Source organism: Salvelinus sp. IW2-2015, linkage group LG4q.1:29 (assembly GCF_002910315.2).
Source record: "Salvelinus sp. IW2-2015 linkage group LG4q.1:29, ASM291031v2, whole genome shotgun sequence".
NCBI classification, from domain to species: Eukaryota; Metazoa; Chordata; class Actinopteri; order Salmoniformes; family Salmonidae; genus Salvelinus; species Salvelinus sp. IW2-2015.
Genome location: NC_036842.1, coordinates 64465322 through 64488812, shown reverse-complemented (window position 1 = coordinate 64488812; position 23491 = coordinate 64465322). Strand labels below are relative to the sequence as shown.

Sequence of the window (23491 nt, the reverse complement as noted above, 5' to 3'; positions counted from 1 at the left end):
GTTCTCTTCTGACCTGTCCTGTGACAGATACCCTGTCACTGCCTGGATACCGCTCTCACTGCGTTTCCACGGTAACGCAGTCACGTCCATTCGAATGAATAGGTTGGAGAGAGCAGAGACAGACCTAAGTGTTGTGTTGCCAGGAGATGCAGAAGAAAGATTGTGGAGTTTTATGTGGGGATGGTAGATAAACACACAGAAAGAGAGAGTTGTAGAGAGAGGAGTAGAGAGAGGAGTAGAGAGAGGAGTAGAGAGAGGAGTAGAGAGAGGAGTAGAGAGAGGAGTAGAGAGAGGAGTAGAGAGTGGAGTAGAGAGTGGAGTAGAGAGTGGTGCTCCCAGCCACTCACGCCCTGCCCAGTCATGGCAGCTATGTGTGGCATGCATCCCAGGCCTGTGGGGCTGTTGAGGGGGTCTTTGCGGATTAGTGGTTGGGAGCTCCCTGTCTCCAGGAGTACTGTACCCCAGTCCTGCCAGGCTCACCAGGCTGAACCACACTGGCCCGGGGCATGCCACATGTCGGAGAGCTGCGACACAAATGTGGAGTTAATTATGCTCTGATTAATCCTGCAGCCTGGACCAGGGAACCAGGGATATGGGGCTGTAAATCTACCACCCTGCGTCAGCGTCTCAACCCCCCACACTGACTCTGCTACAGCCAGGCTTTACTTCTCTGCTCCCATTTACTGCTGCTGCTGTCGCTGGGAGGGATATCAGCTCTCATCTGGGTCACACACCAGCTGCTTTGAAAATGTTAGGTTAAACAACCTTATGTCTGAGGGAGGATTAAAACCTTATTTAAGAGCATGCTCGGAATTGAAACCCTATGCCCCTACTATATCTAGCTGACGTGGTCTGTTGGAACCTTGTCACATACATTTATAAATGTGAAGTTTACCGTGTACATATAGGATAAAATTACTACCTTTTGGACAGCTTCGATTGACCCTTATTTGACCTTTCCTCTGTCCTGTTTTCTGTGCTCTGTGTCTGACCTGTACCKTGTCCAAGCCACATTGCCTCCCTCTCTCTCTCCGCCATCTTGGAGTGGGCGGTGGTGCAGATGAGTTCTCTCTTCTCTGGCAGCCACATCACACTCCAGCTGAGGACCCGGGAGCTGGGTTGCCATGACGCAGCTGCAGCCTGCCATGCCCTGTGCTGCGCTGGGACGGGAGCTGACATCACAGCTGATCATGCCTGTAACCTGTGCAGCTGTGAGGSAGGGGCTCCACTCCTCAGTCCCTCAGCCATGTATGGGAAAAGATGAGGAAAATAACATTGAAAAGAGAGGCTTGGAGGGAATGTCATCTGCTGAACAACTGAATGATTCCTCTATGCCAGCAGGACACAGAGTGCCCCCCGTCCCCCCTACACATCCCTCTATCCCCCCTCTACAAAAAAATGAATGTTCACAGCTTGTGCCACAGATGGCCTCACATCAGGCTGAGATGGGGGAGATGGTGGGGGGGGGTGTATGTGGAGGAATTTTCCTGCGAGGTCGGCCACCTAATCCTCATGAAGAAAAAAGATATGTGAAGTTACTTCAACTCCCCTCAGCATTTGGACTTTGACCCTTTTTGTGCAATAGCACTCAGAGCTTTGTTATTCATGGTCTAGTCAGGGCACTGTGTTAACTTTACAACACTCTCACGCTGCATGAACTGAAATGGGCTTCCTCTGGGAGTAACAGAAACACACAGCAGTAGATTCAGACTGCATTTTCTATCATCTCATTGAATTCTCCTAATCATAGGTATGAAATTAGTGATTATTAGGTTATTGGTAACACCTTATCTAAGGTGTTTGAATGTGGTCATTTGTAGCTCTGCTGGTAGAGCATGGTGCTTATAACTTCAGGGTCATGAGTTTGAGTCCCGGTACCACCCATATGTAAAATGTATGCACGCAGTAAGTCACTTTGGAAAAAAGTGTCTGCTAAATGCCGTTTATTAGCATCAAAAAGTTCTTATGGTATGGGTCATAAAACTCTGAGTTAAGATTCAAACTGAGCAGTTTCATGTAAAACATGTGAGCAGTTTCATGTTAAAACATGTGAGCAGTTTCATGTTAAAACATGTGAGCAGTTTCATGTTAAAACATGTGAGCAGTTTCATGTTAAAACATGTGAGCAGTTTCATGTAAAACAGTGAGCAGTTTCATGTTAAAACATGTGAGCAGTTTCATGTTAAAACAAGTGAGCAGTTTCATGTTAAAACAAGTGAGCAGTTTCATTTTAAACATGTGACAGTTTCATGTTAAAACAATAGCAGTTTTCAAGTTAAAACAAGTGAGCAGTTTCATGTTAAAACCAAGTGAGCAGTTTCATGTTAAAACAAGTGAGCAGTTTCATGTTAAAACATGTGAGCAGTTTCATTTTAAAACATGTGAGCAGTTTCATGTTAAAACATGTGAGCAGTTTCATGTTAAAACATGTGAGCAGTTTCATGTTAAAACAAGTGAGCAGTTTCATGTTAAAACAAGTGAGCAGTTTCATGTTAAAACAAGTGAGCAGTTTCATTTTAAAGTGAGCATTCATTTTAAAACAAGTGAGCAGTTTCATGTTAAAACATGTGAGCAGTTTCATGTTAAAACAAGTGAGCAGTTCATGTTAAAACATGTGAGCAGTTTCATGTTAAAACAAGTGAGCAGTTTCATGTTAAAACAAGTGAGCAGTTTCATTTAAAACATGTGAGCATTTCATGTTAAAACAAGTAGCATTTCATTTTAAAACATGTGAGCAGTTTATGTTAAAACATCAGCAGTTTCATGTTAAAACATAGTGAGCAGTTTCATGTTAAAAACAAGTGAGCAGTTCTCATGTTAAAACAAGTGAGCAGTTTCATTTTAAACAAGTGAGCAGTTTCATTTTAAAACATGTGAGCAGTTTCAGTTTAAGCATGTAGCAGTTCATGTTAAAACATGTGAGCAGTTTCATGTTAAAACATATGAGCATTTCATGTTAAAACATGTGAGCAGTTTCATTTAAAACAAGTAGCAGTTTCATGTTAAAACATGTGAGCAGTTTCATGTTAAAACATGTGAGCGAGTTTCATGTTAAAACAAGTGACAGTTTCATTTTAAAACATGTGAGCAGTTTCATGTTAAAAACAAGTCAGCAGTTTCATGTTAAAACAGTGAGCAGTTTCATGTTAAAACAAGTGACAGTTTCATGTTAAAACAAGTGAGCATTTCATTTTAAAACAGTGAGCAGTTTCATTTAACATTGACAGTTCATGTTAAACAGTGAGCAGTTTCATGTTAAACATGTGAGCAGTTTCATGTTAAAACATGTGAGCAGTTTCATGTTAAAACATGTGAGCAGTTTCATGTTAAAACATGTGAGCAGTTTCATGTTAAAAAACAAGTGAGCAGTTTCATGTTAAAACATGTGAGCAGTTTCATGTTAAAACATGTGAGCAGTTTCATGTTAAAACATGTGAGCAGTTTCATGTTAAAACAAGTCAGCAGTTTCATGTTAAAAACATTGAGCAGTTTCATGTTAAAACATGTGAGCAGTTTCATGTTAAAACATGTGAGCAGGTTTTCATGTTAAAACATGTGAGCAGTTTCATGTTAAAACAAGTCAGCAGTTTCATGTTAAAACATGTGAGCAGTTTCATGTTAAACATTGAGAGTTCATGTTAAAACATGTGAGCAGTTTCATGTTAAAACATGTGAGCAGTTTCATGTTAAAACAAGTCAGCAGTTCATGTTAAAACATGTGACAGTTCATGTAAAACATGTGAGCAGTTCATGTTAAAAAACTGAGCAGTTTCATGTTAAAACATGTGAGCAGTTTCATGTTTAAAACATAGTGACAGTTTCATGTTAAAACAAGTAGCAGTTTCATGTTAAAACAGTGAGCGTTTCATGTTAAAACATGTGAGCAGTTTCATGTTAAAACATGTGAGCAGTTTCATGTTAAAACAAGTGAGCAGTTTCATGTTAAAACAGTGAGCAGTTTCATGTTAAAACAAGTGAGCAGTTCATTTTAAAACAAGTGAGCAGTTCATTTAAAACATTGAGCATTTCATGTTAAACAAGTGAGCAGTTTCATGTTAAAACATGTGAGCAGTTTCATGTTAAAACAAGTGAGCAGTTTCATGTTAAAACAACAAGTGAGCAGTTTCATGTTAAAACAAGTGAGCAGTTCATGAAAACAGTGAGCAGTTTCATTTTAAAACATGTGAGCAGTTTCATGGTAAAACAAGTGAGCAGTTTCATGTTAAAACAATTGTGAGCAGTTCATGTTAAAAAACATTGTGAGCAGTTTCATTTAAAACAAGTGAGCAGTTTCATGTTAAAACAAGGAGCAGTTTCATTTAAAAACATTGTAGCAGTTTCATTTCATGTACATGTGCATAACATGTGAGCAGTTTCATGTTAAAACAAGTGAGCAGTTTCATGTTAAAACATGTGAGCAGTTTCATGTTAAAACAAGTGAGCAGTTTCATGTTAACATGTGAGCAGTTTCATGTTAAACATGTGAGCAGTTTCATGTTAAAACAAGTGAGCAGTTTCATGTTAAAACAAGTAGCAGTTTCATTTAAAACATGTGAGCAGTTTCATTTTAAAACAATGTACGCAGTTTCATGTTAAAACAAGTGAGCAGTTTCATGTTAAAACATGTGAGCAGTTTCAATGTAAAACAAGTGAGCAGTTCATTTAAAACAAGTGAGCAGTTCATTTTTAAAAACATGTGAGCAGTTTCATGTTAAAACATAGTGAGCAGTTTCATGTTAAAACATGTGAGCATTTGCATTAAAACAAAGTGAGCAGTCATGTTAAACAAGGAGCAGTTTCATGTTAACAAGTGAGCGTTCATGTTAAAACAAGTGAGCAGGTTCATGTTAAAAACAAGTGAGCAGTTTCATTTTAAACATGAGCAGTTCATGTTAAAAAACAGAGCTGTTTCTTTAAAACATGTAGCAGTTTCATGTTAAACATGTGACAGTTTCATTGTTAAAACAAGTGAGCAGTTTCATGTTTAAACAAGTGAAGCAGTTTCGTTAAAAACATGTGAGCAGTTCATTAAACAGAGCAGTTCATGTTAAACATGTGAGCAGTTTCATGTTAAAAAACAAGGAGCAGTTTCATGTTAAAACAATGAGCAGTTTCATGTTAAACATTGTAGCAGTTTCATGTAAAACAAGTGACAGTTTCATTTTAAAAACAATGAGCAGTTTCATGTTAAAACATGTGAGCACTTCATGTTAAAACAAGTGAGCAGTTTCATGTTAAAACATGTGAGCAGTTTCATGTTTAAACAAGTGACAGTTTCATGTTTAAAACAAAGTGAGCAGTTTCATTTTTAAAAACAAGGAGCAGTTTCATGTTAAAACATGTGAGACTTTCATGTTAAAACAAGTGAGCAGTTTCATTTTAAAACATGTGAGCAGTTTCATGTTAAAACAAGTGAGCATGTTTCATGTTAAAACAAAGTGAGCATGTCATGTTAAAACAATGAGCAGTTTCATGTTAAAACAAGTGAGCAGTTTCATTTTAAAACATGTGAGCATTTCATGTTAAAAACAAGAGCAGTTTCATGTTAAAACATGTGAGCAGTTTCATGTTAAAACATGTGAGCAGTTTCATTTTAAAACAAGTGAGCAGTTTCATGTTAAACAAGTGAGCAGTTTCATGTTAAAACATGTGAGCAGTTTCATTTAAAACATGTGAGCATTTCATGTTTAAAACATGTGAGCAGTTTCATGTTAAAACAAGCGAGCAGTTTCATGTTAAACATTGAGTTCATGTTAAAACAAGTGAGCAGTTCATGTTAAAGCATGTGGCAGTTCATGTTAAAACATGTGAGCAGTTTCATGTTAAAACAAGTGAGCAGTTTCATTTTAAGCCATGTACAGTTTCATGTTAAAACATGTGAGCATTTCATGTTAAAACAAGTGAAGCAGTTTCATGTTAAAACAAGTGAGCAGTTTCATTTTAAAACATGTGAGCAGTTCATTGTAAACATCAGCAGTTTCATGTTAAAACAATGAAGACAGTTTCATGTTAAAACATGTGAGCAGTTTCATGTTAAAACAAGTGAGCAGTTTCATTTTAAAACAAGTGAGCAGTGTTCATTTTTAAAAGAGCAGTTCATGTTAAAATGTGAGCAGTTTCATGTTAAAACATGTGAGCAGTTTCATGTTAAAACAAGTGAGCAGTTTCATGTTAAAACAACAGTTGATCATGTTAAAACAAGTGAGCAGTTTCATGTTAAAACAGTGAGCAGTTTCATTTAAAACATAGGAGCATTTCATTTTAAAACATGTGAGCAGTTTCATGTTAAAACAATGAGCAGTTTTCAGTTAAAATGTGAGCAGTTTCATTTTAAAACAGTGAGCAGTTTCTTTTAAAACAAGCTGAGCAGGTTCATGTTAAAACATAGTGAGCAGTTTCATGTTAACATGTGAGCAGTTTCATGTTAAAACAGTGAGCAGTTCTGTAATTAAAACATGTGAGCAGTTTCATGTAAAACAAGTGAGCATTTCATGTAAAACAAGTGAGCAGTTTCATGTTAAAACATGTGAGCAGTTTCATGTTAAAACAAGTGAGCAGTTTCATTTTAAACAAGTGCAGTTATGTAAAACATGTGAGCATTTCATGTTAAAACAATGTGAGCAGTTTCAGTTAAAACATGTGAGCATTCATGTTAAAACAAGTGAGCAGTTCATGTTAAAAAATGTGAGCATTTCATTTAAACAAGTGAGCAGTTTCATGTTAAAACATGTGAGCATTTCATGTTAAAACAAGTGAGCAGTTTCATGTTAAAACATGTGAGCAGTTTCATGTTAAAACAAGTGAGCAGTTTCATGTTAAAACAACGTACAGTTTCATGTTTAAAAACAATGAGCAGTTTCATGTTTTAAAAAAGTGAGCAGTTTCATTTAAAAACATGTGAGCAGTATGTTAAAAAGGAGCAGTTCATGTTAAAACATGTGAGCAGTCATGTTAAAACATGTGAGCAGTTCATTTTAAAACAAGTGAGCAGTTTCATGTGAAAACAATGTGACAGTTTCATGTTAAAAAACAGTGAGTCAGTTTTCATGTTAAAACATGTGAGCAGTTTCATGTTAAAACAAGTGAGCAGTTTCATTTTAAAACATGTGAGCAGTTTCATGTTAAAACATGTGAGCAGTTTCATGTTTAAAACAAAGTGAGCAGTTTCATGTTAAAAGCATGTGAGCAGTTTCATGTTAAAAACATTTGAAGCAGTTTCATGTTAAAACATGTGAGCAGTTTCATGTTAAAACATGTGACATCCAACGTGGAATATTAATCTTAGTACTCTGACCTTTGTTCACTTGAACGACCACTTCACAAGGCTCAGCAGAAAGTCCACCTTGCCTATTGCAGGTGGACTGAAAAACCCTTGTGTTCTGAAACGATCTGAACAGACAGACATGGTGTCAGCTGGGTTAGGGGTCAGTGGACTGTGGGTGGTGGGGGGGGTCTACAATCTGTTCCTTTCCTCGGGGTGACCTCTGTTCCAACAGACAGACCTTATGGCCAGCTGCCAGCCCAGTAAAGCAGTGAGGGCTCAGGTCAGAGCGTCACCGCTCTCCATTGTTCCACATCCTCAATGGCTCCTCGTCTTTTAGTGACATCATTATTATGACCTGATAGAATGTTGTGACAGCTGGCTGCTGGGTGTTGCCCCCCCCACTCCCATTGACAGAAGCCTTTCAACACTATTGATGAGGACTTGGCTAAGAGCCAAAGCCCATATGTGCCATCGTGCCCTCCCCTCTCCAACACCTTCCTCATTGATAATTCACACTATTGATCACCATTAGTTATGCAGTTCATGGCCTCAGAGGGATCCTCCATTAACGTAGATGAGGTTAAGGGCCAGCTGAGGAGGGCATTGATAGGGCTGGCTCGTTACCATGTGATCAATGACCAAAAACCAATAATGTTGCCCTCTAATCTCTTTAATAGCTTATGGAGGATCTGTCGATAAGAGCCAGGTTAAGTGATGGATATCTGACTCTCACTTACTGCTGTCAATAGTAGTGTGACGCGMTCAGGAACATGATGGTGTGTGTGATCCATATTTCTGTAGTCTGTTTACATTCATGTGAACCAGAAAAACATGCCAGACAATACACAAGTCAAGAATAATAATTATGAATAAACTCAGAATGACATGTTGTCAGTATTGCTTGCTTATTCCATCCCATCACCCGTCTAGCACAAAGGAACGGGTATGTTGTTACTATGTTGTTGTAAAATGTAGGTGTTCTTTAGCTCAGGGGGAGCATACAGTACATGTTATGATCTGATCTATATCTCAGTATGAGAGGAGAATGAGTGTTTTGTGTTAGAGAAGGCTGCAGAGGAGGTCGTGCGATATTGTCCTAGGATGTGTTAGATGAAACACCTGCTGTGTTCTTTAAACGTGTGTGAAGCTGGCTAGCTCTGTGGAGAATAGGTTGTCTGGAGAGACTAGGAATTGATGGCAGGGAAAGGAGGAGAAAGAAAAGGGGGGAGGAGGAGGGAGAGGGAGGGAGGGAGTTTGCTGTATGGAGAGATTCAAATATGACTTTGATTCAGTTGATTTAATTTGTTCTGGGGTTTTTCCTTAGTCCTATTTCAGTTTATAGGCTGTCAGTTAAGGACATCTACTCTATTTCTTTAGACACTGGTTCTGAATGAATGGGGAACTAAGGGAAGCTGTAGGGGAGGAGATGGAGGAAGGATACAGACAGGACACAGGGATGAGACATATTAACAGAGGCAGATTGTCAGATTTATTTAATGGGCAATGGCTTAATTACCCGTTTAGCTGGGCTGTCACCTTTCAAGTGGCAGGCAGCCTGACTGGGAGAGCAAATATTATTACAGGATCCGGGAGAGTTGCAGCATTTCATTAGCAAATAATGTGATTGGTTTCTTAAATACCAGTCAAGCAGGCTACTGAGGTAACCTCCACAAAGTAGAGCCAGAGAAGGGGAGCAGAATGAACAGTAAAGGCTGGTGCATGAGGCTGCCTGCAATTTGTGTATGCAAGTGTTTACAGTTGAAGTCGGAAGTTTACATACACCTTAGCCAAATACATTTAAACTCAGTTTTTCACAATTCCTGACATTTAATCCCAGTAAAAATTCCCTGTTTYAGGTCAGTTAGGATCACCACTTTATTTTAAGAATGTGAAATGTCAGAATAATAGCAGAGAGAATGTTTTATTCCAGCTTTATTAGATTTTAGATTTATTCCCAGTGGGTCAGAATACACTGAATTAGTATTTGGTAGCATTGCCTTTACATTGTTTAACTTGGGTCAAACGTTTCAGGTAGCCTTCCACAAGCTTCCCACAATAARTTGGGTGAATTATGGCCCATTCCTCCTGACAGAGCTGGTGTAACTGAGTCAGGTTTTGTAGGCCTCCTTGCTCGCACACACTTTTTCAGTTCTGTCCACACATTTTCTGTAGGAATGAGGTCAGAGCTTTGTGATGGCCACTCCAATACCTTGACTTTGTTGTCCTTGAGACAATTTGCCACAACTTTGGAAGTTTGCTTGGGGTCATTGTCCATTTGGAAGACCCATTTGCGACCAAGCTTTAACTTCCTGACTGATGTCTTGAGATGTTGCTTCAATATAGCCACATAATTTTCCTCCCTCATGATGCCATCTATTTTGTTTTTTAGGGCTTCTTTGCCCATGCCCTATGTCATTCCATTATTTTGTATGGATTGTGGCTTGGCTGTATCTAATCCAGTGTCTATCAGTCAGACTGGAGAGATCCACTTCCTCTGTCACTGTGTCATGCTAATCACGACCCTTTGATCCTGGTCCCCATCAGCTGAACACTAACATGYATCTGCATGGACTCCAATGCTTCCTTTGTCGGCCAGGCTGAGATAGTGACGGCCTATAGGGAGCAGTCCCTCCCGTCGTTCCTCACTGGGGTGTCCAGAGGGGGTGTGGGGTGTCTGGCAGTGAGGGGATCAGCTAGAGAGAAGGGGGGATGGGACCAGGGGAACCTGTCAGAAGTCTGTGAAGTTATCGCCTCTGAAACCCGTAGTGAGCTAGGCATGGCTGCTTCAGTGACGTCTAGAGATCTCCTCAGCTTGCTTCTTCATGTTTGGTTTTGCCCTTGTCTGGCACTGAGAAGAGATAGGCTAGCAGACATGACCAGAACCACACACCCTCACTGTAGCCTAGGCTCCAGAGGAAAGGACCAGGGATCCTTTCAGTTTTTTGGAAATGGGATAGACTGCGCTCGTGTGTGTGTTTACTCATAACCCCCAGTCCCGCGGTTATATCCGCTGGGTGGGCGGGATTAGAGTCATGAAATATTGTGTGGATGAAGGGCGGGTGGGTTGAATTAAGAGAAAACAATGCATGAAACAATACATTTTTGTGCAATTCATATCTATAGGCTACATTGAGGTTTTTCTGTCGTCTTTTTTTTATTAGTGTGTAAGCCATTAGTGTGTAAGCCTAGCTGTACGTGTGCCACATACACACCAATCGCCAAATATTTTGGGGAATTTGGGCAGAAAACGTTAACGTCGATCCACTGAGGCAAAAATGACACTAACCAGAGAACAGTACAGTGCATTTTCTATATTTATCACATATACAGTACTAGTCAAAAGTTTGGACACACCTACTCATTCAAGGGTTTTTCTTAATTTTTTTAAACGTTCTACATTGTAGAATAATTGTGAAGACGTCACAACTATGACATAAAAAGTGTTAAACAAATGAAAATATATTTTATAGTTTAGATTCTTCAAAGTAGCCACCCTCTGTCTTGATGACAGCTTTGCACACTCTTGTCATTCTCTCAACCAGCATCACCTGGAATGCTTTTCTAACAGTCTTGAAGGAGTTCCCACAAATGCTGAGCACTTGTTGGCTGCTTTTCCTTCACTCTGCAGTCCAACTCATCCCAAACCATCTCAATTGGGTTGAGGTCGGGTGATTGTGGAGGCCAGGTCATCTRATGCAGCACWCYATCACTCTCCTTATTGGTCAAATAGCCCTTACACAGCATGGAGGTGTGTTGGGTCATTGTCCTGTTGAAAAACAAATGATAATCCCACTAAGCGCAAACCAGATGGGATGGGCGTATCGCAGCAGAATGCTGTGGTAGCTGTGCTGGTTAAGTGTGCCTTGAATTCTAAATAAATAACCGACAGTGTCACCAGCAAAGCACCCCCACACATCACACCTCCTCCTCCATGCTTCATGGTGGGAACCACACATGTGGAGATCATCCCTTCACCTACTCTGCCTCTCACAAAGACATGGTGGTTGGAACCAAAAATCTCACATTTGGACTCATCAGACCAAAGGACAGATTTCCACCGGTCTAATGTCCATTGCTCGTGTTTCTTGGCCCAAGTAAGTCTCTTCTTCTTATTGGTGTCCTTTAATAGTCGTTTCTTTGCAGCAATTCGACCATGAAGGCCTGATTCATGCAGGCTCCTCTGAACAGTGATGTTGAGATGTGTCTGTTACTTGAACTCTGTGAAGCCTWTATTTGGGCTGCAATTTCTGAGACTGGTAACTCTAATGAACTTATCCTCTGCAGCAGAGGTAACTCTGGGTCTTMCTTTCCTGTGGCGGACCTCGTGAGAGCCAGTTTCATCATAGGGCTTGATGGTTTTTGCGACTGCACTTGAAGAAACTTTCAAAGTTCTTGAAATGTGCCGGATTGACTGACCTTCATGTCTTAAAGTAATGATGGACGGTCGTTTCTCTTTGTTTATTTGAGCTGTTCTAACCATAATGTGGACTTCGTCTATACCAAATAGGGCTGTCTTCTGTATACCACCCCTACCTTGTCACAACACAATTGATTGGCTCAACCTCATTAAGAAGGAAAGGAATTACACATATTAACTTTTAACAAGGCACACCTGTTAATTGAAATGCATTCCAGGTGACTACCTCATGAAGCTGGTTGAGAGAATGCCAAGAGTGTGAAAAGCTGTCAACAAGGCAAAGGGTGTCTAATTTGAAGAATTTTAAATGTAACATATATTTTGATTTGTTTAACATTTTATTGGTTACTACATGATTCCATATGTGTTGTTTCATAGTTTTGATGTCTTCACTATTGTTCTACAATGTAGAAAATAGTCGAAATAAAGAAAAACCCATGAATGAATAGGTGTGTCCAAACTTTTGACTGGTACTGTAGTCGGGAGGTTGCAGACGGTTTATTAGCACTGGTGTGTGTGATTGGACTGCTATTTTCCTCTCCCACCGGTAGTGAAGGCAGCAGCAGCAGTGTATCTGTAGCTGGGAGTAGATAATCAGAGATTTCCCCAGTGCCCTGATTGGGAGAGAGATAACAACATTCCTTATCTGTGTGATTCCATAGCCCTTGCCTGCAGGGGATCGATAGCAGGGCCAGATTAAGGGAAAGTGAGAGGGAGGAGAAAGACACACACAACACACACACACACACACACACACACACACACACACACAGCCAGAGGAGCTCAGATAGACTTCCAAGGAGCACTGATGCAGGACATTATGTGGTGATGACATGACATGATATGGTCCTGATAGGAAGTGCTAATGATTTGATTTTCAATATCCTGTGATGTATTGAATACTAAATTTGAGTACTAGTTTGGATGGACGCTTATGTTCCAGTTACTGTCTCTGTATTGTGCTGTTATCAGTCTGTTTTCATTTCCCAGGCCCAGACAGTTGACATAACACTGAGACTATAATACTGTGGGTAAATAGGCAGACAATAGGACAGGCGTTGTTCCCACGCTGACCTGCCAAGACCTCCATTCTGTTTTTACTGCCTCTGGGGTTAAGCCAGACCCTGACTCTGTTACAGGCTGTTTTGGCTCTTCACTGTGGGTCAGGGGAATTTAATTAAGATTGAGTCTTGAGTGGATATAATGTGTTCTCTACTGTTATCATCTACGGCTGGGATCATCAACTAGATCAACTAGGGACAATTTKTTATTGAGCGRATGGTCAGGGGGCCGGAACATAATTACAWMTARTTWGTAGACTGCAAATTGACTGCAAGATGCCCAAACAGATATAATATTTCACTGAAACATAATCATTTCAAACCTTGCTTACATTTGTACATGATCACATACACTGAATGTTCATTGCAATTGGAACACCTGCTCTTTCCATGACATAGACTGACCAGGTGAATCCAGGTGAAAGCTATGATCCCTTATTGATGTCACTTGTTAAATCCACTTCAATCAGTGTAGATGAAGGGGAGGGGACAGGTTAAAGAAGGATTTTTAAGCCTYGAGACAATTGAGACATGGATTGTGTGTTTGTGTCATTCAGAGGGTAAATAGGCAAGACAAAAGATTTAAGTGCCTTTGAACGGGGTATGATAGTAGGTGCCAGGCACAATGGTTTGAGTGTGTCAAGAACTGCAACACTGCTGGGTTTTTCACATTCAACAGATTCCCGTGTGTATCAAGAATGGTCCACCACCCAAAGGACATCCAGTCAAYTTGACACAACTGTGGGAAGCATTGGAGTCCACATGGTCCAGCATCCCTGTGGAACGCTTTCAACACCTTGTAGAGTCCAAGCCCCGACKAATTGAGGCTGTTCTGAGGGCAAAGGGGGTGTTCTATTGTTTGTACAGTCAGCGTATATCTCTATGTTATGTGTGGGAATATTTTGGAATAGAAGAAAATTGAAATCACTTGGAGCTGATTTGCTGGTGTTTTTACACTCTTTTATAAAGTACAGTTGAAGTCAGAAGTTTACATACACTTATGTTGGAGTCATTAAAACTCGTTTTTCAACCACTCCACAAATGTCTTGTTAACAAACTATATTTTGGGCAAAGTTCCCGTTTAGCGACAGCTACTTTGTGCATGACACAAGTCATTTTTCCTACAATTGTTTACAGACAGATTATTTCACTTATAATTCACTGTATCACAATTCCAGTGGGTCAGAAGTTTACATACACTAAGATTGATTTGCTGCAGGAGGGACTGGTGCACTTCACAAAATAGATGGCATCATGAGGGAGGAAATTTATGTGGCTATATTGAAGCAACATCTCAAGACAGTCAGGAAGTTAAAGCTTGGTCGCAATGGGTCTTCCAAATGGACAGTGACCCCAAGCATACTTCCAAAGTTGTGGCAAAATGGCTTGAGGACAACAAAGTCAAGTATTGGAGTGGCCATCACAAACCCTGACTTCAATCCCATAGAAAATTGTGGAGAACTGAAAAAGCGTGTGTGAGCAAGGAGGCCTACAAACCTGACTCGGAGGAATGGGCCATAATTCACCAACTTATTGTGGGAAGCTTGTGGAAGGCTACCTGAAATGTTTGACCCAAGTAAAACTATTTAAAAGCATGCTACCAAATAATAATTGAGTGTATGTAAACTTCTGACCCACTGGGAATGTAATGAAAGAAATATAAGCTGAAATAAATCATTCTCTCTACTATTATTCTGACATTTCACATTCTTAAAATAAAGTGGTGATCCTAACTGACCTAAGACGGGGAATTTTACTAGGATTGAATGCACAAGCATTTCGCTACACTCGCATTAACATCTGCTAACCATGTGTATTTGACAAATAAAAATTTGATTAGATTTGATTTGATGCCAGGAATTGTGAAAAACTGAGTTTAAATGTATTTGGCTAAGGTGTATGTAAACTTCCGACTTCAACTCTACATAAGACTTAAAGATGCATCTATTTGCTGAAATCTTATAACGGACTATTTCACTAACCTCATGCCTCTCTCGCTCTCTCTCTCCGTCAGGTGGTGGTGCCGACGCGGGTGGGCCAGGTGTATGTGTATGACGTGGAAAAGTCGGAGCAGGATGAGTATGACGTCCCTCCCAGACACATGCCTCCCTCCCAGCAGTCACAGGATATCTATGACGTTCCCCCAACCCGCGCCCAGTACAGCCAACAGGTGAGGAGTCAGCTAGTCCTCTCTCTCTCTCTCTCTCTCTCTCTCTCTCTCAATTTCAATTCATTTCAATTTGCTTTATTGCCATGACGTAACAATGTACATATTGCCAAAGCTTACTTTCGATATTTACAATATGAAAATAATAAGAATCAAAATTGTCAACGGGACAACAGTAACAACAATAACCAAAGGTCAAAATAACCATACATTGAACAATAACAATAAGCATACAGTAGAGGACATGTGCAGGTTGATTGGTCTGTCAGACACTGTCCCTCATCTTATAGCAGGCAGCAATGTAGTGCGCTGCCAACCCACAGCTCTCTGCGTCCTCCCCCAACAGGGTGGTAGCCTACTCTCATCAGAGAGGTCTTTGAAACCTTGAATAAGGGTTTCAAATTTGGGGAAATGACAGTCTCTAATTGTTTTATATTTTTGACATTTTGTCAGGAAATGCAGCTCCGTCTCAGGTTCTGCTGTTGTGCAGTGGTTGCACAACCTTTCCTCTACAGGGAGCCAGGTTTTCCTGTGTCTACCCTTCTCAATGGCAAGGCTGTGCTCACTGAGCCTGTACTTTGTCAATGTTTTTCTAAGGTTCTGATCAGTAACCATGGTCAAATTGTTTGCCATGGTGTACTGTCGATTTAGGGCCAGATAGCACTGCATTTTTCTTTGTGTTTGTGCTTGTGTTTCCCAATAAGCAATGTAGTTTTGTMTTGACTGTGTTGTAATTTGTTTYATTCTGATTGATTGAATGCTCTGATCCTGGGGCTTCAGTGTGCTAGTAGAACAGGTTTGTGAACTTAGCCCCAGGACCAGCTGGATGAGGGGACTCTTTTCTTTGCTCAGCTCTTGGCATTGCAGGGCTTGGTAATAGTATGAGAGRAGGTCACTGTATTTTAGATGTTTCCAAAACTGAATTGCTCTTTTTTTAGTTTTTAGTGGATATTGGCCTAATTCTGCCCTGCATGCATTGTTTGTAGTTTTCCTCTGGACATGTAGGAGAATCTTACAGAACTCTGCATGCAGGGTTTCAATGAGGTGTTTGTCCCATTTTGTGAAATCTTGTTTTGCAAGTGGACCCCACACCTCGCTGCCATCAAGTGCAATTGGTTCAATGACACATTCAATTCATTTTAGCCAAATTTTAATAAGTATTTCAATTTGAATTAGTTTTTTAATGGCGTAGAATGCCCTGCATGCTTTCTCTCTCAGTTCATTCACTGCCTCGCCTCTCTCTCTCTCTCWCACCTGTATTTATGTTCAAATGCTGCACTCTYCCGCTTCTCTAGTATACAGTAACACACCCACATACAGACACAAATCACTGAAGATACAATTTCTCATCTTCCATATCATCAGCAATTGAGCCACACTAGTTTTGACCTCTTACCCTTGACCATGATGGTGGTGTCCTGTGTATGTGAGGGGGTATGGTATTCATGTCCTCTCACTGTCCTGCCTCGCCACTTATTGTCTCTGATGTCACTGAAGTCATTTYGTCCTCTTCACAAGATTGATGGCTATTTTTCCTCTCTGCTGGCTTAGACACACTTCCTGACTCGACTGGTCGTCTTTCTGCGAAGTGTCTCATTAACCTCTCATTAATATCTGATGTATTGGGAATATTAAACCTATCTCTGTCTCTCTCTGTATCTCTCCCTCTCTCTGTCTCTCTCTCACTCTCTCTCTCTCTCTCTGTATCTCTCCCTCTCTCTCTCTCCTCCTCTCTGCTCTCCCCTCCTCGTCCTCTGTTCAGCTCCTCTCCTCTCTCTCCCTCGTGTCTCTCCCTGCTCTCTCTCTCTGCTGTGTCCTCTCTCCCCTCACTGTGTCTCTCTCTCCCTCTCTCTGGTGTGTCTCTCTCGTTCTCTCCTCTCTCTCGACTCTCTTGTGTGTGTTTAAACCACGGCGGCTCTGTGATTCACATTTATTTAGAAGGAGGTTCATACATTACCGCAAGCGAGGAGTTAGAAAGGCGTTAGAAATTTAAAACTTCAATTTGGGGGTTTTACTGGGCGGTTGGAGTTGTATTCAAAGCACAGTGAGCCAGCATTCCTGAGCTGCATGCGCTTTGATCTGAAGGTGAACCCCTTCTGTGTCATGCCATCCTTACACACACACAGACACCAAGACACACAAGACACACACCAGACAAACGATGCACACAGACCCAAGGAACACACACAGAGACGCATACACACCAGACAGACAGCCACACAAGTAGACGCACAAGAGACCAGCCAGTACTGACGCAGACACTCAGCAACACACAGAGATCCACAGAGAGCGGCGATCACAGACACAGACAGAACAGACACATGAAGACACAGCACATGATAGACATAGACAGATCAGACACAGACAGTACAGACACCAGAGACACACACACAGAGACACACGACCCAGAGACAACAGACAACGAGACATACGAACACATGAGACACAAACAGCAGAGGAACACAGACTCGATCAGAGACACAGAAGACCAGTTACAGCCACAGAGAACACACTGACACAGAGGACACACGTAGCACACAGGGACGCAGAGAAACACACTTAGAGACACACTTGCACACGAACACAGGACAGAAGCTAGATCAGACAGACAAGACACAGAGCGTACAACTCAGACAGACAGAGGACACAGACAGACAGAGACACAGGACAGACAGAGACACAGACAGACCAGGAGACACAAGACAGACACAGAGACACAGAGACAGCGACAGAGACCCAGACAGACAGAGACACAGACAGAGCAGAGACACAGAAAGAGCAGAGACGACAGACAGACAGAACCAGACAGACGAGACACAGACAGACAGAGACACAGACAACAGAGACAAGCAGACAGACAGAAGACAACAGAGCAGAGACAGAGACACAGACACGAGACAAAGACAGGACACAGACAGCCGACAGAACAAGAGCACAGACAACAGACACACAGACACCAGACACACAGAGACACAGACAGACAGACACGACACACACACAGAGACAGACGACCACAAAGGAGACACAGAGACACAGAACAAGACACCACGACAGCGACACAGACACCAGAGACACAGACGACAACAGAGACACCACAGACAGACAGACAGACACACACACACGAGACAGCAGACACGACGAGACACAGACAGACCACAGACAAGACACAGCAACAGACACACCAACACACAAGACAACACAACACAGAGACACAGACAGACAGACACACAACACAGAGACACAGATAGACAGAGACACAGACAGACAAACACACACACAGAGACCAGACAGACAGAGACACAGACGACAGCACACACACACAGAGAACACAGACACACAGAGACACGACAGACAGAGACACAGACAGACACACACACACAGAGACACAGAACACACGAGACACAGACCAGACAGAGACACAGACAGACACACCACAGCACCAGAGACACAGACAGACAGAGACACAGACAGACAGAGACACAGACAGACAGACACACACACAGAGACACAGACACACAGAGCCACAGACAAGACAGAGACACAGACAGACAGAGACAACAGACAGACAGAGACACAGACACACAGACACACAGACACACAGAGACACAGACAGACAGAGACACAGACAGACAGACACACCACACAGAGACACAGACAGACAGAGACACACACAGAGACACAGACAGAACAGGACGACACAGCACAGACATACACACACACACAGAGACACAGACAGACAGAGACACACAGACAGACATACACACACACACACAGAGACACACAGACAGACAGAGACACACAGACAGACAGAGACAGACAGAGACACAGAAGACAGAGCCACACAGACAGACAGACACACACAGACACACACAGAGACACACAACAGGCTCCTGAAGAAGATAGAGAAACACACAGCCATTCTCTCTACTGAATCATCTATTCCAAAACAAGTCACATGCATTCAAGCACAACATATCAGGACAAATGGCTGCAAGAATGATAAAAGAGTGGAGGAAAGAGAACCAGCTGGAGGGAGGAGAATGAGGGAAAGAGAAACCAGCTGGAGGGAGAGAGAATGAGGGAAAGAGAACCAGCTGGAGGGAGGAGAGAATGGAGGAAAGAGAACCAGCTGGAGGGAGGAGAGATGAGGGAAGAGACCCAGCTGGAGGGAGGAGAGATTGAGGGAAAGAGAACCAGCTGGAGGGAGGAGAGATTGAGGGAAAGAGAACCAGCTGGAGGGAGGAGAGAATTGAGGGAAAGAGAACACCTGGCGGGAGGAGAGAATGAGGGAAAGAGAACCAGCTGGAGGGAGGAGAGATTGAGGGAAAGAGAACCAGCTGGAGGGAGGAGAGAATGAGGGAAAGAGAACAGCTGGAGGGAGGAGAGAATGAGGGAAAGAGAACCAGCGGGGAGGAGAGAGAAGAACAGCTGGAGGGGGAGAGAATGAGGGAAAGAGAGGAAAACTGTTTGACGGCATCTGAAAGAATATAGTGCTGGGACTGGAGGGATAGTTCAGATAGCAGGCCTAAGATCAGTCAGTGGGTTCAGTGGACAATCCAAGGGCCCTGGCTTTGGTTTTCTGCTGAGAGGAGTAACACAACCATCTCATTTCACTCCAAACTGTCTGCATTAGATCAGTGTACCCACTGAATACCAACTCCAAACTGTCTGCGATCAGATCAGTGTACCACTGAATACCAACTCCAAACTGTCCTGCGATCAGATCAGTGTACCCACTGAATACCAACTCCAAACTGTCTGCGATTAGATCAGTGTACCCACTGAATACAAACTCCAAACTGTCTGCGATTAGATCAGTGTACCCACTGAATACCACTCCAAACTGTCTGCGATTAGATCAGGGTACCCATGAATACCAACTCCAAACTGTCTGCGATCAGATCAGTGTACCCACTGAATACCAACTCCAAACTGTCTGCGATTAGATCAGTGTACCCACTGAATACCAACTCCAAACTGTCTGCGATTAGATCAGTGTACCCACTGAATCAACTCCAAACTGTCTGCGATTAGATCAGTGTACCACTGAATACCAACTCCAAACTGTCTGCGATCAGATCAGTGTACCCACTGAATACCAACTCCAAACTGTCTGCGATTCAGATCAGGGTACCCACTGAATACCAACTCCAACACTGTCTGCGATTAGATCAGTGTACCCACTGAATACCAACTCCAAACTGTCTGCGATCAGATCAGTGTACCCACTGAATACCAACTCCAAACTGTCTGCGATTAGATCAGTGTACCCACTGAATACCAACTCCAACCTGTCTGCGATTAGATCAGTGTACCCCCACTGAATACCAACTCCAACTGTCTGCGATTAGATCAGTGTACCCACTGAATACCAACTCCAAACTGTCTGCGATCAGATCAGTGTACCCACTGAATACCAACTCCAAACTGTCTGCGATTAGATCAGTGTACCCACTGAATACCAACTCCAAACTGTCTGCGATTAGATCAGTGTACCCACTGAATACCAACTCCAAACTGTCTGCGATTAGATCAGTGTACCCACTGAATACCAACTCCAAACTGTCTGCGATCAGATCAGTGTACCCACTGAATACCAACTCCAAACTGTCTGCGATCAGATCAGTGTACCCACTGATAACCAACTCCAAACTGTCTGCGATTAGATCAGTGTACCCACTGAATACCAACTCTCCAAACTGTCTGCGTCAGATCAGTGTACCCACTGAATACCAACTCCAAACTGTCTGCGATTAGATCAGTGTACCCACTGAATCCAACTCCAAACTGTCTGCGATTAGATCAGTGTACCCACTGAATACCAACTCCAAACTGTCTGCGATTAGATCAGTGTACCCACTGAATACCAACTCCAACTGTCTGCGATTAGATCAGTGTACCCACTGAATACCAACTCCAAACTGTCTGCGATTAGATCAGTGTACCCACTGAATACCAATCCAAATGTCTGCGATTAGATCAGTGTACCCACTGGAATACCAACTCCAAACTGTCTGCGATCAGATCAGTGTACCCACTGATACCAACTCCAAACAAATTGCATCGCCTGAATTCAAGATTCTGACAGTGTCTTTGGCAATGCGCCCAATGGTTGTGGAGGTGGATTTGGTATTCATACTGTAGTCCCTCTTGCCTCCTCTCTCTGTCACTTTAATTCCCCAAAGGCCCGGGGAACAGATTGTATCACATTGTTTGTGCAGAATTATAATTGCTAATCTGTTTGTTTGGGACAGTCACATGGCGAGAGATGGGAGTGCAATTTTCTGTGTGTTATTAGGGGTTCAGGATTGGATGGAGGAGTTGGCTTKTCAGTCTGCTGCTGTTTGCCGTCAGGTCATAGAGAAACGAGGATGAAGTTGAATYTTAGATACCACTTACTCTGTTCCTCCTCAGGTGCAACGCTCATTGACAGCCAGCTAGCAGATAATCCTGCCTCAGCATCATAAACTTTAGAGAGTGTCCCTTGTCAGACCCTGGAAGTAGATTGGGTTGTGTGGTTGTGAATGTACGTGTGTGTCACACATGGTGCATCAATCTGATGTTTATTATCAACAAAGATCTGTTTAATACAGCCAATAACCTAAAAGCTGTAGCCTTAAACTGCCCTCTAAAACTCATTACCAAGCTCATAGACTTGGTAACTTCCATCATCACCTAWATACACTGAACAAAAATATAAAMRMWACATGTAAAGTGTTGGTCCCATGTTTCATGAGCTGAAATACAATATCCCAGAAATATTTCATACACAGAAACATTTTATTTCTCTAAACTTTTGTGCAGAAATGTATTTTCATCCCTTTTAGTGAGCATTACTCCTTTGCCAAGYGAATCCATCCACCTGACAGGTGTGGCATATCAAGAAGCTGATTAAACTGCATCTTCATTGCACAGGTGAACCTTGTGCTGGGAACAATAAAAGGCCAATCTAAAATGTGCAGTTTTGTCACACAACACAATGCCACAGATGTCTCAAGTTTTGAGGKAGCGTGCAATTGGCATGCTGTGTCACGTGTGCTCCCTCTCCGGCCTCCAGGCTGCTCATTATGGCGCACACCTGTCACCATCGTTATGTGCACCTGCGCGTCTTCAGACTCACCTGGACTCCATCACTTCCTTTATTACCTGCCCTATATATGTCACACCCTTTGGTTCCTTCTCCAGATGTCATTGTTTCTGTTCCAGTGTCATGTCTGTGCGTTGTTCGTGTTTCYTATTTTGTATTATCTTGTGTTTATTTATTAAAACACTCCCTGAACTTGCTTCCTGACTCTCAGCGCACATCGTTACATGCTGACTGCAGGAATGTCCACCAGAGCTGTTTCCAGATAATTGAATGTTGATTTCTCTACCATAAGCTGCCACAAATGTTGTTTTTGTAACGGCTGTCCTCCTCCTTATCTGAGGAGGAGTAGTAAGAAGGATCGGAGGACCAATGCGCAGCGTGGTACGTTGTTTCGGTTGGTATTTCATGTGTCGTTTGTTGTTTTGTTTCTGTGTTCGTTCGTTATAATAAAGAGCATGAACACGTACCACGCTGCGCATTGGTCCTCCGATCCTTCTTACTACTCCTCCTCAGATAAGGAGGAGGACAGCCGTTACAGAACCACCCACCACAACGGACCAAGCAGCGTGGTAACGGGCAGCACAGCAGCGATCGCAGGACTCCTGGACCTGGGAGGAGATTCTGGACGGCAGGGACCCTGGGCACAGCTGGAGAGTATCGCGCGCCCCAAGGCTGAGCTGGAGGCAGCGAAAGCCGAGAGGCGGTGGTATGAGGAAGCAGCAAGAAAGCCCGGATGGTGCCAGAGAGGCAGCCCCAAAAATGTCTTGGGTGGGGGGGCGCACGGGGAGTGTGGCTAAGTCAGGTAGGAGACCTGAGCCAACTCCCCGTGCTTACCGTGGAGAGAGAGGGTCCGGGCAGGCACCGTGTTATGCGGAGATGCGCATGGTGTCTCCGGTACGTGTGCATAGCCCGGTGTGGTACATAGCAGCGCCTCGTATCGGCCGGGCTAGAGTGGGCATCAAGCCAGGTGCCATGAAGCCGGCTCTACGCATCTGGTCTCCAGTGCGTCTCCTCGGCCCGGGGTCATGGCACCAGCCCTACGCATGGTGTCTCCAGTACGTGTGCATAGCCCGGTGCGGTACATAGCAGCGCCTCGTATCGGCCGGGCTAGAGTGGGCATCAAGCCAGGTGCCATGAAGCCGGCTCTACGCATCTGGTCTCCAGTGCGTCTCCTCGGCCCGGGGTACATGGCACCAGCCCTACGCATGGTGTCTCCAGTACGTGTGCATAGCCCAGTGCGGCCTATTCCACCTCACCGCACTGGCATGGCTACGGTGAGCATTCAGCCAGGTAGGGTTGGGCAGGTGCTCGAGACCTGTAGTGTGCCTCCACGGTCCGGTCTATCCGGTGCCTTCTCCACGCACCATCCCTCCTGTGGCAAGCCCCACGCACCAGCTTCTCCTGTGGGCAGCCCCAACGCACCAGCTCTCCTGTGGCAGCCCCACGCACCAGCTCTCCTGTGGCAGCCCCACGCACCAGCTCTCCTGTGGCAAGA

General features: G+C 43.0%; 1 protein-coding gene and 1 pseudogene across 1 annotated transcript in view; one reads left to right on the top strand and one right to left on the bottom strand.

Moving 5' to 3' along the window:
- LOC111962362 (breast cancer anti-estrogen resistance protein 1) overlaps positions 1-23491 on the top strand; it is a 60119-nt gene that overhangs the window by 21869 nt on the left and 14759 nt on the right. Inside the window, exon 3 of the mRNA XM_023985405.2 lies at positions 14757-14912. Within this exon, the coding sequence (XP_023841173.1) occupies positions 14757-14912 (156 nt within the window). The remainder of the gene's footprint in view (positions 1-14756; positions 14913-23491) is intronic.
- Positions 23337-23491, bottom strand: part of LOC139027591 (breast cancer anti-estrogen resistance protein 1-like) — a 2365-nt pseudogene continuing 2210 nt past the window's right edge.